This window comes from Rhododendron vialii, chromosome 4a (genome assembly GCF_030253575.1).
Source record: "Rhododendron vialii isolate Sample 1 chromosome 4a, ASM3025357v1".
NCBI classification, from domain to species: Eukaryota; Viridiplantae; Streptophyta; class Magnoliopsida; order Ericales; family Ericaceae; genus Rhododendron; species Rhododendron vialii.
This window is the reverse complement of record NC_080560.1, coordinates 38777447-38793094: the sequence shown is the minus strand read 5'-3', so window position 1 is coordinate 38793094 and position 15648 is coordinate 38777447. Positions and strand designations below refer to the sequence as shown.

Sequence of the window (15648 nt, the reverse complement as noted above, 5' to 3'; positions counted from 1 at the left end):
AGAGAATCACATCTTTTAATTTGCAAGACTAAAAGAAAATCCCAGGAAAAAACACGGATGGCTATAACTTATTCTTTTGAATGCAATTTGAAGTACAAAATCCTGAAACTTCGACATATTATCTTCATCTCTTGTCCACCAACATGATCAACCCGAAAATGTCATTGAGAAATACAGATGAATAGACGAATCAAGGACCCCGAGCTGGAGCAAAGCAAAAACAGCCACCGCCCTGGCCTTCCGGTATCATTCCCCCTCCTTTGCTAGTGTCAATTGCTTCTAACAAACTCACTAACTCGTTCATGTTGGGGCGCTTTTCAGGGTTTGCATCCCAGCATTTCTTCATGATGTTTGCCACGGAACTTGGGCAGCATCTGGGGATATCTGGCCTCAAATTCTGACAACACAGTCGCACAATATCAACTCCAACCAAGAATGTGGATACAATAAAATGAACACTTAAAGCTACCATCAAAAAGACGGAGACATACTTGAACAAAGTTAAGAGTTTTCAGGAATCATGGTAAATTAGGGATTCCAGCACGAAAAAGTACAGGCCATCATCATACCATGCTACAAAAGTGAATGGGTGATCATAGTTTTATGTCCAAGAATTAGTGAGACACACCTTGAATTTTAATTTATATTGGGAAGTAGAGAAAAGTTCCATCGCGTCTAGTAATATGTCAATTTAATTAAGTATTTAGGAACCTCATTACCTAATGCACAACCACATTTAATTAGCAAAGACGTTAAGCATAAAAGTGTAAATTAAAATATGTTTAAGTAGCAATGATATTTAGGACAATACCCAATCCACACCATCCAGGCCTCGATCAAGGAAAACTAACACTATGCAATTCCTTCTTAGAATTCTTTTTTTATCGGATCAACATTTGTGGCAATTAAAAAATCACAGATATAGTACAAATTCGATGTCGAAATCGACGGCATTTGACGAAACAAGTCTCTAGTCTTGATCACCAGGACTCTTTTAAGTCTTTGCTAAAACGGCCAGCGTGAAACAGGTTAACACACAAATGATGACATAAACCCGGAGTCCTAGACGGCAAAAGCTGGTCACAGTTAAATAAGACTGAAACAAAGAAGTATCACTTCAAATGTACATTCCTATGAAATGAAACGACTTAACTCTTAAGGTTTCCAAAACCACCAGATAAAAAAATGATGACAGCATTCTTTATGATGGAATGTTGACAATTCAATAATCAATCCTTAGAAAGGCAGGGTAAGCGGCATTATTTTAAGCTTCATTGAACTGACCTGTCGTACAACAGCAGATGAAACTTCAGCAAAGCTAAGATCCGGGTAAGGAAGATCACAACAATAAATTTCCCATAAACATACGCCGAAGCTGTAGACATCACATTTTCGATTATAAGGCTTCCCATCAAGAACCTACAAAGATGTACTTCATTAGTCTTTCCTCTTAAATGTGACGAGACGCAGAGAGAACCAAACATATTACATTCTTCTCTTGACACAAAACATATAAATCCTGGTTTGATTTTTGGTTCCCAGTTGCAAAGGACCATCATATTTTAATGTAGCGGCAATTGAAGAACTTGCCTCTTAACACTTTGGTTGGCAGTTCTTATTACAAAGTTATGGATGCGTATTCTAAACCTCGAATCTTGTTCTCATTTATGCTTCAATTACACAAGTACCTCTGGTGCCATGTACCCGAGGGTTCCAGTTTCACCAGTCATGTCCTGAGGATTTTGGGCTTCCACACGAGCAACACCAAAATCAGCAATTTTAAGATTTCTATGAGCATCTAGCAACATATTCTCAGCTTTGACATCACGATGTACAATGTTTTGTGAATGCAAATAGCTCAATCTGCACAAAACTTAGAAAGTAACAATTATCGACTACAAAAAATTGAAATAATAGTTGGGAGTTTTTTGAACGTTTTTAATTGTGAAATGACTGTAAGGAAACTCACCCTCTAGAAAGGTCCAAAGCAAGCTGAATCACTACCTTCAAGGCAAGTTTCCTTTTTCTGTTTGAATACAGGAACTTTTTAAGAGTCCCAGGAAGGTACTCCACCACAACACAACATGCTCTTGATGGAAGGGATGTGAGACTTTCACTAGGAACCTTAAGATTTGAGGTCCCCATTGAAGCACCAACAAACTGCAATGAAGCACTCAGATGTTTGAAATACCACATTATTTATGCATCTAGAAGGGCAACATCATTAAACTTAGATAAAAGAGCATTTTCCAGCAAGATTTAAAACATTAAGCATTTTTCAGCTGGTGTTAAACTCAGTGTTATGAAACAAAACAAAATAAATTATATCACGGAGAATAAATACCTTACCCAATGGTTGTAACAATTATGTTTACACATCTCATTAACCATAAAAACAATATGAAGAAGTTGAAAGCATAGTTCATACTTTAGTAACGTTTGGATGGTCAAGCTTGTGCCAAACAGCAACCTCTTGCTGAAATGATGCTCGCAAAGCAGCAGTTTCAGCAGTTGTGGACATGCCATCCTCTCCCCAGTCTAACAGCTTCACTATAATAAGAAAAGATCAAACTAAAATAAGGAATTCGAATACAAGCACATGTATAACAAGGCAGCTCATGATAAACATTAATCTTTGACAACTTTTCTCCATTTCCAAATGGTTTTAGAATTCTATGCATCTTTCTCATTGAGTACATATGCCATTTCAAACACCTATCAGCAGTCCTTTGATGTACTCTACTATAGCTAATTTTTCAAACTTATGAGTTATTGGGCCCATATGGAAATATATTTCTCCTTCCACTAGCAACCTATGCCCTTCACCCATTGAAAAGTCATTTTATTGGTATCCACCAATTATTTTCCCAATATCCTGTTAGTTGCTCTCAATCTTCAATTACAAACTAATCCCAACTGCATATATTACCGACCATAATTTGACATGACAATAGCAAAAGATGCTCTATCTGAGATTGATACCACCCAATCAACCAACCAACAGGTATGCAAGCATGCAGCCAAAAAAAAAAAACCCATAGTGCAATAGAGTGACCAATTAGTATTATAAGGATATTTTTGTACAAGAATCATTTGTTCCCATTCTAGGCAGAGAATAAAATTGAGGTGAAAAGAAAAGTTTGAGAATTGGTTGGATTCCAATCTGCGGTGTCAGATCGAACCATGAATTAGCATGTGAGCTTCTAAATGAGAATGAAATAAGACTCGATGAATAATCATGACATTCCGTCAAATTTGAGGTGCTAAGATTCCATTTTACATTTTCCTCAAGTTCATCTCAGTAATTTCCCTTGATATCTACATGTTTTATAATGGTGCAAACTCGAAGGATCAATTTCATGGTATTGTCCTTGATTGGATTTCCAGGTTTGTGTAAATTCTACTCAACAGAGTTACCAAGTTAACTAGAATCCATGTAAAGAAACTCCGTGGCCGTCATGCTCTTTAAGGATTTTGTAATGCAATATGGGTCAACAAGTTAGAGAATAAGCAGGCTACCAATGTGCCAACTTTGGCCTGGGGGCAACGGTGAGGTAGCCGCAATCTGACCTGGTGGCCACGGGTTCGAACTGCAAAAACAGCCTCTCTACTTGCGGCAGGCCGCAGAAAGGATCCAACCCTTCACCAAACCCTGCAATAGCAGGAGCTTCATGCACTGGGTAGCCTTTTCTTATTTTAAAGAAAGTAAAATCTTTCTAAGAAAATTGTGTGGTGGATATTATCAGCTTTCATCGAACCCATCTAGGACCATTCTCCTCTGTAGACATCAGCGCCAAGGGTACCACCAGTGCTTTTTCTTACGAGGATTTCTTACTAGGAAACACGTTGCTAGCCTAAGGCAGGATTCTCTATCTTCCCGAAGCTGGCTATATCCAATGTAATGGGTATTACAAAGCTCTTTTATTCCATTTCTACCCTCTTTGCATGTCATCATGGCATTATGCCAATGTGCTTTGTACTTGAATAATTGTATAGAAAACGAATACCTCAAACTATCAAAGAGAGCCAACATAAACTTGAATAAAATTCAACACCTGATTTATGATAACAAATATCACAGTCAACCTGAAGTAGCATTTGGTTTGTGCAAATCACCTTATTTCATCAACCATTCTATTTGCAATTAAATGATTCAAGGTTTATGAGTTCGTAAATGAGCATACAAAACTTTTGCGCATGCGCCGAACAAAACAATTACGGAGTATGAGTCTCCTAGCTTTGCATTAAGTGATCCTACGTTCAAAAGGAAACAGCTGATCTAAAGCAAAGTAGATATGTGTATTTTCGAGTTACTTCAAGTTTACGACAAAACACATCTAGTAGTCTACCTTACAAATACGCTAATTCTAAAACAGCCCGATTCACTCACTAACCAAATGTAAATGTCATTAGTACTGATTAGACCAGGTACGCAATTCCATGTTAATTAAGGTTATCTTAGTAACTGCCACGGTTTCTAAAGCTGCACCCTATAAGTTACCACTTCTGTATAGCAACATAACAAACCAACACAGAAATACAATACAACTATTTTGGTATGATTCTCAAATTAATCAAATTTTGAAAGAAGAACTTGATAGAGCAATATCTCGATTATTGTCCTTTGAAAGACGCGAAAACGAAACAAAGACTTAAGTTTGTTCACAACATGTAACAAGAATTGCACCTCCAATCAATATGAAAATGAAAAGGCTCTAGCAGGGGAGTTAAAGAAACAAGGTAGGAGGCCACCAACAAGTTATATTATACCGTAAAGTATTCTGCACATTTCATCCATTTTCCTAACAACTTGATCAAGCAAAAGCCATTGCTAGAAAGTCGAAAGACTGCGTATACCTGCAACATCTTGGCTATCATAGGTAGCACGATAAACGGTACCGTAAGTGCCTCGAGCTACCAAATACCTTAAATCCAACTTAGCCAGATCAATCTCCCACTCTTCCTTTGGTCTGTTTGCCTCTATGTTCCTCGACCAGACCCGGCTCAAGTGCTTCTCCAACTGAACATCCAAGCTTTTCAGATCAATTTGGTCAGCTCGAAAAAACATGTCTTTGCTACTAAAACTCCCGGTACCCTTCACCAACATATTTTTACCACTCAAGCTCCCTATGCTCTTCAATCTTGAATTTGACCTCAACATCCCCTCTTCGCTGCCCAAATTCTCGGGGTTCAGATTCTCTCCAACATTCTCATCTGTTTTCACATCCATTTTTGACCAACTCCTATAGAAGAAATCTAGTAACAACTATCAAGCAATTCAATCAGACAAATTCAACCCAATCTATTGCTATTTCTGTAATCCTAGAAAGATTTGACCATAAATGCAACAGAAGAACAAATGACTTTTGACAAGGGAAATTAAACACTTTTCATCATTATCATTGGATTCATTGCAGATGAATGTGAATCAACCCACAAAAACCACATGGTTGAGTCAACAAAATATGCAAATTTAGTAATAACACTCTCAAAATTAGCTTCTTTAAGATCGAACAAAAAGAAAACTACTTTAACTAAAACCACCCAACCAAGCCCCAAATTTGTCAAATTTTGACCAAATAACCCAATGACAAATCAAAGACTTTCAAACCCAATTTAAAAATTGGGGGAAAAAAAAAAAGGAACTTGAGCTGGGTAAAAGTTAAAACCCTAGATTTTGATCACCAACCATCTCCTGTTTTCAGAAATAAAAAACCCCAATAATTGAAAAAAAAAGTAAACACCACGATAACGACCCAACTCCCAACACATGGCACGTACAAAATTTATTAAAAATAACAAACGGCTACGCAAAAAAATTAAAAGATACCCAGAAACGAAAATTCAGATCCAAGAAAATGAAGAAAGGGAGAGAGAGAGAGAAAAAAAAGGTTGACCAAACCCAATTGGACCAAAAGGGTTTGGTGATTCAAATGAGACTCGATTCGTTTGGAGGTTTTTCTTGAAATGGAGGTAGGGGGCGAAGAAGGGTAGGATTTGTGCGATGGAGAAACAAAATAGGCATGGCCGATTGGCAGCAATGGACGGGAAGCAAGAACAGGAGAGAGAGAGATGTAAAGGGGAGCAGAGAGAGAAAAGCGCGGGGGATTTTCCTAATATGGGGCTGGAATTTTAGTAGGGGATTTCGAAAAATCCAATAAAGAATTATCAAAAAAAAAAAAGAAGAAAGAAAAATCCAATAAAGAGATAGACAGAGAGAGAACAAGAAAGTACTCGTTCCGTGCTCCCCCGTAGTACTTTCGGTTTTATAGTGTTTTTTTTTGGGTACATCCGGAATTCTCTAGCATGTGTGAATAGACCAAAATGCCCTCTTTCCTCACATTTCCGCACATTACTTAAAATAGAATAAATGTATGGACCATCATGGAGTATAGGAAATAATCCAAGAGAATTATATGTGGATATAGATATATCGTACATTTTCTTCGTGTTATAACTTACGAAAAATAATACTACTACCTCTGTCCCAAAAATGATAACAATTTTTGAAACTCATATCATTTTTCATCGCTTATATCTTTCAATCTATAATGTTTTTCATGAATTTGAAAATTTTGTATAATAGAACTAATCTAGAACTATTAAATAAAATCCATATTACATATTATTTGAGATCCATATTGAAAGATATAAGGAATTGAAATTGGCACGAATATCAAAAATTGACATCCGATTTGAGACGGAGGGAGTACTATTTTGTTGGTTCGGAAAATAAGTTACTTTCGTCAGTAGTTTTTACAATTTTATCATACCAATTTAAATATTTCAATTAGTTATCAAAGTACGAGACTTTTTTGAAAAAGTATGAACAAGAATACATTAATTATATCTGAGAAAATGTCGTCACTTGTTCATTAGGACGGGACAAAGGGAGTATTAAACTACTTTTGTATATATGTCTGATTAAGATGAGATAAAAAGAAATTATAACATCCTTATGTTAGAATTGGCTAATCCTTTTGGGGAATTAATTAATCTATAAAATAACAAAAAGTCTATCCACGCAGACACTTTTTGCGCAAATTGTGCACAATTTTTTTTTGTGGGATCTACCACGGGTTCCGCACAAATGATTCAAACCATTCAGTAAATGTAAAATACTTTTTCAAGGGTCACCGTAAAAAAATCAGTTCAATCCGATATCTAAAGGTGGTTGATCCAATAATTTAACTTTTCATTATCCAAAAATCTCAATAAAAAATTTGTTGATTAGATCGAGAACTTATAGGTATTGGATTGAGCTGGTTTTTCACGAGAACCCTTAAAAAAGTGTTGTACATTTACTTAGCGGCTCGAATCGTTTGTATGAGACCCGTGGTGGGCCCCACAAAAAAATATGTGCACAACCTGTACGCTTTCATCTGTGTGTGTAGCAGCCTTCTAAAATAAGTGAGAGTCGATAAATATAGTAAAAAAGATTAGCACAACATTAAATCACATGATTCACATGAAACAGATGTTTAATATTTCTCAAAATTCCTGATCCCAGCCGAAATCAAAGGTGTCCTTTAGGATTTCATTTGACCGAAGCTTCGGTGACCTGTGAAATAATACACTTGAATTGCATTAGTTTAGGCTTTTGGGAGTTGTTTGGTTTAAGTTTTGAGGAAGGTTTTTGGGACAATAAATGAAGAGAGAGATAAAAAAAATGAGTATAATAATTGAAAAGAAAATTTATTTGAGACTGTGTGCACACAAGGGGGAAAAACTCTAAATATTTCACAAAGATATTCTAGAGCTAAATATTTTATAGTTTATAAAAATTAGATATTTATATCTTTTTCGATAATATCTATCATATTTGGATTTTGTCAATTGGAGCTTTGTGAAAATACTAAATTTAATTAAATTTAATTTATGCTTCAATAGCGTTAATCATAATTAATATATAATTAAAAAGTAGATACATTTAATAACACCAACAAACTTTGTAACTTACATTTAAAAAAAAAAATGCAAAATTTCAAGTCTGTGCCTATTACATTATGTTCCATCTATTAGGAAAAGTAAAGTCAGACAAAACACAATCGAAGTATGGTTCTTTCTTCTATACAAACCCTACATGGAGATTGAATTTCTATCAAATGGTGTGAAAGGTGGCATAATTAGATCAAATGGCTTAGATTAATGCATTTGGAGTTCAGCTTCTTGAAATAAGGTCTGACTTTTTTCGAATAAGTAATCGTGGAATAAGTACAGAATTAGGATACACATATAAATCGTAGGATACGCGGTCGTATCGTAGGATTTTTATACAAAAAGGATACATGATGGAATACGTATCATTCTCCGAAGGAGACGACACAAATCGTAAGATACGTATATGTGTATCGTAGATTTTTAAAAACGATGATTATTGTCATTAACCTGATGCAAAAAGATATGGAGTAAACCCTGAGCCTAAGGCCCAATTACTCCGAAGATGGTAGATTCTTCAACCGATTAGAGTCCAGTCCGGCCATCTAGCTCAAACTACGGTGAATAAATAAACCAATCTAAAGGGTAAAATGGGAATAATTCTCACACACAGTTCATTGACTTTTGAAAGCCAATGAAATATTTACGATGAAATGTCCTAAAATCGAATATAATGAACTTAAAATTAACCAAGGGACGGTGTGAAATTTATGAATCGATTTGACCAATTGGTATGACCGTATGATATTGTGAATGCGACAGTTTTGATGCTTTGAAGTCAAGTCAAGTTGCTTTTAAAAGGAAAAGCGATTTAAGTTTAGCATAATCTTTAACTCGAAATTAGAGTTGAGTGTTGACCCAAGAAAAATGGATCAGGAGCCAAGGGATATACTTCTAGCAATATCAAATTAATTTATTTTTTCAAAACTAAATGTCCGGTCAGCTTGCGCTTGCCTCGAATAATTCTGGTGCCTGGAAGCTAACGATCGAACAACCCCTCAAGCAACTCCTAAGTTTTGAAATGTTTGGCTTTTGTGGAATTCGAACATGTAACTTTATGAATGATGAATACTTATTAGTTTTCTCATTGTCATTAGCTGCCTGCGATCGAAAACAATTTGTAAAAATCAAAAGAAAAATAGTGAGAGAAAATAATAAATGAACGAGTGCTACTTGTCATTCTATATTCATAAACCAAGATTTTCTGCTGATATTTTTACTTTGATAATGATTGACCACGATTTTGTACCCAAATCGTGATCTTATAGAATAATTGACCGCAATTTTAAACAGCACTTTATAAGTTTTAACCACGCTTGTTCATCCAAATCATGATGTTATCTTGTACGTCATTACGCCTTACGAATTTTCATATCAATTCAGGCATACCTTCAATCGCGGGCAAAAATCGTGATTAAAATCTTATGACTTTTAATGGTCTTATCTACAACGTGTTTTTTTTTTTTTTTTTTGTCTAGACGATAACAGATGGTATTATAAATCACAAACCAAATACATCATGAGGAATCTCCATTCCTAGACAAGGGATCAAAAAGTCAAACAGGAGAGGATTCAATCCAAAGACTACAATCCAACCCACTAAACCTTTACTAGCCAAAGTATGCGCAACCGAATTAGAAGATTGGCGAGCAAACAAAAACATACAACTTTGAAAATCATTGCTCAAAACCTTAACATCATAGACGATAGAATTCATGCTTTGGTTGACTACTGTACACCCATTTTATCATGTCAATGGCTGCCTTAGAATTACTACTGTATGCCCATTTATCATGTCAATGACTACTATATGCCCATTTATCATGTTAATGGTCTGATCTGCCAGTGTTTAGAACCATCTATATAATAAGCTAGATCAATTTTTGAATCTTATCCCCTACAAAAATCCAAGGGTCTATATTTAACCTTTCATAAATCTTCACCTTCCATTATTAAAATGGCATTTTGATAAATACTTGCCATTTTTTGAGCAAAAAATAGATGGAATCTCTTCTGAAGCGTCTCTTTCCAATTTCAATTTGATGGTGGCTCTTCGTTCCCTCTGCAATCTCTCTCCACCACAAACATCTCGGTAAGCCATCCTACGTCTCTCATCCTATTCCTTTGATCTAGGTTTTTTTTTTGCCCTCCACCCTCCCTGATCCTGGCTGCCCGACCTCACCGAACGAAACCCAAAGAGGTTAGATGGTTATTTTCCTCTTCATTTGATCGTGGTTATCTACAATACATTGAAAGTTTCAAACAGAAAAAGAAAGGGGAAAAGTGAGGTTTGATAATTCATTTAGACTTTGTTTAGAATGCATTGCGTTCGGACATGGATATGCGCTAGAAGAACTCTGTCTAAACTTAATTTAAGAAAAAATCTTCCTTTATAAATCAGCTTCATTGGTTGGGGTGGTCAATAGTTTCGTAATTCATTTTAGTTGTGTTCAAAAAGAGTTGTGCCGTGCCTTTAGGCACGGACAAACCCTAGTAATCTATATAATAAGCTAGATTAGTTTTTGAATCTTATCCCATACATAAATCCAAGGACCTTTCATAAATCTCCACCCTCCATTATATAAAATGTCATTTTCATAAATACTTATCATTTTTTGAGCAAAAAATAGATGGAATCTCTTCTAAAGCGTCTATTTCCAATTTCAAATTGATGGTGACTCTTTGTTCCCTCTGCAATCTCTCTCCACCACAAACATCTCAGTAAGCCATCCTATGTCTCTCATCCTCTTCCTTTGATCTAGGTTTTTTTTTTTGCTCTCCACCCTCCCTGCTCCTGGTTGCCCGACCTCACCGAACCAAACCCAAAGAGGTTAGATGGTTGTTTTCCTCTTCATTTGATCGTGGTTATCTACAATGAACCGAAAGTTTCAAACAGAAAAAGAAAGGGGAAAAGTGAGGTTTGATAATTCATTTAGACTCTGTTTAGAATGCGTTGCGTTCGGACATGGGTATACGCTAGAAGAACTCTGTCTAAACCTAATTTAAGAAAAAATCTTCCTGCATAAATCAGCTTCGTTGGCTGGGGTGGTCAATAGTTTCGTAATTCATTTTAGTTGTGTTCAAAAAACGTTGTGTCATGCCTTTAGGCACGGACAAACCCTAATTAAACAATAAAAATCATCGATAGAACCTATATGATTTATAAGTTTAAACAACACAACAAAATCCAGTATCTGATAAGGAAATCTAAGGAATCTAAAATCTCAATAGTACTTCTAATGCTATTGGTAGTCAAGTTGTTTCTAATAAACTAAAAGTTATAGAAAATATATTGAGTTAGTGGAAGAAAATGTATTGAATATTTAGTTTAATGGTAACAACGTAACTTTTCATAAGTTTTAGTTTAGCATGGAAACTTAACTAAAGTCTCTTTTCATAAGTTTTAGTTTGGCATGGAAACTTAACTAAAGTCCAAAACCTATAGTGAAAATTTTTAGTAGAAACGTGGCCTAAGAACGGTGGTCTACCTCTTGGCGTGAATTGTGAGCCATAAACTAGTCATTTCATTGGAACATCATACAAGCATTTCTCCGGTCTCACCCCTTACATTAGGTTCAAAGTTAGGGGTATTTTAGGAGCCAATTAGGGGTGTTTTCGGTAGTGAAAATTTTGTAAATTTTTATTTGTGGTTGAGAAGTTGTTAGGTGTTTCAGGTAATGAATAAATTGTTGATGAGTTTGTGAGTAGAGTTACTGTAGCAAAAACAGGTTTGTTGACAACTTTTTTGTTAGTGAAAACGAGATGATAAAATATTGAAACTTTTTTGTTAGTAAAAACGAGATGATAAAATGCGTTAAGTTTTTAGTGTTTTTTGTCAGTAGAAACGGAACCTTACTTTTTAAAATCCTAGATTCTAGATTATAAATAATACTATAGATTTATAAATTGTGATCAGAATCTGAAAAAGTGTTCAGATGCAAAAAGGATTTATGCAAAAGGATAGGGTTAAAAGGAACAGAAAGTCTACCCACACAGTAAATCTGTGCACAGATTGTGCACAGATTTTGTTGTGGGGTCCACCACGGGTTTTACACAAATCATCCGAGCCATTCATTAAATGTAAAATGTTTTTTCAAGGATCCCCGTAGAAAATAAGTTTAATCCGATACCTATAGGTGCTCGATCCAGCTACATAACTTTTCATTATCCGAAAATCTGAATAAAAAGTTAGATGGTTGGATGAAGTATTTATAGGTATCGGATTGAGCTTATTTTTTACGTGGACCCTTTAAAAAATGTTTTACATTTAATGAACGATTCGGATGATTTGTGTGGGACCCGTGGTGGGCCCCACAACAAAATCTGTGCACAATCTGTGCATAGATCTGCTGTGTGTGTAGCAGAACTCTAAAAGGAATAATGAGAATACAAAAATGCACAATGAGATAATGGGGCTTCCAAACACCCCTTTGGATTGTTTTAGTCATTATATGGACCTCTTTCTACTTTTTATGGGCTTTTAGCTCAAGATTTGTTTTGATAATTAATATCCGTCAATGATAAATTAAGAACATTTGTTAATGCTGAAAATGTCCTTGACAGGTATTAATTATCAAAACATGTCCTTGGCCGTCATTTTCCCTTTGATTTTTTTTCTTCAAGCCCAACAGAAATAAACCTAGTAAAATGGGATGATGTCGATCTTGTTAGGATTTCCCAAAGGATAATCGAAAATCTTTTTTTTCTTTCTTTTTTCACTTTTCAATAAAGCATATTGTGCATGCTTGTAAACTTGCTAGTTGCGAGCTTCGTCGCATAATCTTTTCTAAATGATCTGTGTTTGAGCTCTCAATTCTCGTATTCAGAAACCTAAGTATTTTGGGAGGTTTTTAAAATACGCTTTTCACGCTCGCGCTCCAACTCTTGCCCCCGCCCGCGCACTACGTGACTTTGTGAATCTTGTGACAAACTTCACATGTATACTTACCACACAAAAAAGTAAAAAATAAAAAACCTTCACATGTAAATGGACTCTTTGACCGTCCAATGCTTGTCCCAAGCCCATTATAATAAGTCTCAGGATCTTAATCCAAGATTGTGAGTTGTTCCATTTAGCCCTATTTTGACTTGTTTTCGGATGAGCCAGGATTTTTATTCTCGAGCGGCTAAAAATTCAGAGGAGAGGAAAAAATTTCAACAAGGCCTTTTTTTTTTTTTTTTATAGGCAAGAGTAACATTTTATTAAGAGAAATGCGGAGGGAAATTCAACCAAAAGTTGGAGTATAGCCAAATGGGAACAAAACTCATAACACCCAGAGGCCACAAAACCAGAATACAACAATGAAGTCCAAAACACCCCGAAAAGGACAAAGCCCTAGAAAATAAGAAGCCAAAAGCCCAGATAAAATATTATAGTCCAGCCCAAAACCCTCTCTATATTGTGCAAACAAGGATGCACTTACCACTGCCTTATATTGTGCATTTGATGTAATTATTGCGTCTGTGTGTTTTATAATTAGAACACTCGCATACTTCAATTTGATGATGTGTGTCATGAAGTTTTTTTGCAAAATTTCCAATGAGAAAGATGAACTTGAATACAACATTTTGCAAAATTTTCAATGAGAAAGATAAATTCGATGATGTGGATTGTGGACACTTTGTTACTTTTTGGGGTTGTCAGAACCCCGCGAGCTCCTACACACCTCTCCTCTTGATGACAACGCTCTTACATATATCACCACCTACGTACTTTGTAATGTCTCTTTGTTTTAGCACACTTATTTGCACGTTTTTGTTTGTGGTTTTAGGATTTTTAGTTTTAAGAACAGGTACAATTCTACCAGCTGCTTTGCAGGGAAATTGAACCCAAAACCACTACTTTCAAAAACCCTACCAATTCAAGCTAAAGATTGGAAAATTTTAAGGTCAAAACGTGGAGGAATAAGGATACATATCCAGTGAGTAAGATTCCAAGTACAAACTAACAAGAAACAATTTTTTAAGCTCATTTATATATCTTGGTTAAAATTTATTCCCACTGAACATCTGGACAGAGAGAGCATAGGTTGGACAAATCTGATGGTTTAGGTTATCTTTTTATGCTAGGACTGTACTTGGACCTTCTCTTAAAACAAACAAAACAAAACAAACTTTCTACTAGCCTAGTACTTCCCAAGGTCAGACAAAAGCCACAAAACCCATTTCCCCAGCCTACCCAAAAGGAGATTAAAATTCAATAATATTGGCCTTATGTACGAGAATCACAAAGTACACAAACACTATTCCACATTACCTGCTTGTTTTCTTCTTACGCCAAAACAAGTCTTTAGCTTGCTCGGATTAGTTCGAGGTGTGCGTAAATTGGTCTGAGACACTCTGCATTCCAAAAACTACCAATTAATCTTTAGCTTATTACATCTAGATCATGTTCGATTGGCCATATTTATTGTTAAGAAATTAGTAGGTAATTTCAAAGAATTAGTAGGTAATTTCAAAGAACTAGCATCTCTAAATGGAGTAGTAAAGGATTTACCATTAATAGCACTTCTCTCAAAGTATTGTATACCCGCATTTTTCTTGAAGTAAAAAACTGTGAATTTCATATTTCGTAAGTCTGATATAGCCAAACACATAAATAACCAATTCTTGTCCCTTTCAAACAACGGACGATATTCGGTGGAGTGTCTTATATACAGATGACCATTTGTAGCTGATAGTTACTTCTATGCGTAATTATTTTAAGTGATAAAGAAAATACTTGGTTTTATATATGTAGGGGGCGTGAATTCATTAATTATCAATCTCATTCACGATAATGTGAATGAAATGGGTCCCTAAAATTCTGACTTTGGAGTACAAATTTGCAGATTATAACTAGTCAAACACTAGGCTTAATTAAGCTTATATACAGTTACGTGCGTATTATAATTGGATAATTGGAATCTAACCTTGACCAAATGGCTTGAGATGTGAAGACATTACTCACTTTATTTCCGACCCCATCATTGGAGGGCAGAATTTTATAATCAGGCCTCCAAATTTCAACCACTCCACTGCATCAGTCAGCTAGCTCCTGCTTTCTGAGCATCTATTTAGTGGCCTGCGACACCGACACGTGATGCCTCAACTCCCATATTTACCATACTTTTCCACCACATTTAATCATCGAAATGCTGCCCTCACCTCCGATAACTAACGATTCCCCCTGGTTGGAATTCATAAGATGAGAGGTGTTAACGTTCGCTCTTCCCTCTTTCGATCAGCTAACTGGCACCAACCCTGTAACCTACTTCACCTCGAGAGGATGTGTTCCGGTCCCTCTCCACCTTCGGTATTTTTCGATATGGACTTTAAATGAAATAAAGGACCGGTGAAGAAGGGTATTGAAACATCACGTGTCAGTGCCTCAAGATCATTGAATAATTTTTCCATGATAGGGCTCCGACTCAGCCTTTTCCACTAGACATTTTTCGAGATCCATACACTTATACGGAGCTCCACAAAAACATGTGGCGCAAAAAGAATCTCGGAGCATCACGTGGCAACGCTCCAACGCACAGTGTCGCAAGACCACGGATCGAATTAATTTTGCCTTGTTTTCAATCTTGTGCCATTTGTCAGAAAAACCAGATACTATTGACAGAATCTGTAATGAGTTATGTCCTGTCACGTGGTAGACCACGCATGGTGAGTGAGAAATTATGAGATTCACATGAAATTTGCCACTCCAGAGTCCAGAGAATGTGG

At 35.9% G+C, this 15648-nt stretch overlaps 1 protein-coding gene across 2 annotated transcripts; it reads right to left on the bottom strand.

The window, feature by feature from the left end:
• Positions 1 to 44: 44 nt before the first annotated feature.
• LOC131324266 (serine/threonine-protein kinase STY13-like) lies at positions 45 to 6241 on the bottom strand. 2 transcript variants are annotated; one of them, XM_058356161.1, is made up of 6 exons: positions 4858 to 6241; positions 2429 to 2550; positions 1970 to 2160; positions 1689 to 1863; positions 1285 to 1419; positions 45 to 397 (listed from the first exon to the last, which is right to left on the bottom strand). In XM_058356161.1, the coding sequence occupies exons 1-6, from the start codon at positions 5228 to 5230 to the stop codon at positions 191 to 193; spliced, it is 1203 nt and encodes a 400-aa protein (XP_058212144.1). In that variant the 5' UTR covers positions 5231 to 6241; the 3' UTR covers positions 45 to 190. The 2 variants fall into 2 exon arrangements, with proteins under 2 accessions (XP_058212144.1, XP_058212145.1); XM_058356162.1 differs by lacking the exon at positions 45 to 397 and adding an exon at positions 492 to 573 and having other exon boundaries at positions 4858 to 6146.
• Between the last annotated feature and the right edge of the window lie 9407 nt (positions 6242 to 15648).

Excerpts from the sequence above, each read along its gene's own strand:
- LOC131324266 (XM_058356161.1), bottom strand. The coding sequence starts at position 5,230 with ATGGATGTGAAAACAGATGAGAATGTTGGAGAGAATCTGAACCCCGAG. Across the intron at positions 2,551-4,857 it reads TGATAGCCAAGATGTTGCAG|TGAAGCTGTTAGACTGGGGA; the intron begins GTATACGCAGTC and ends TTCTTATTATAG. Across the intron at positions 1,864-1,969 it reads GCTTTGGACCTTTCTAGAGG|ATTGAGCTATTTGCATTCAC; the intron begins GTGAGTTTCCTT and ends AGTTTTGTGCAG.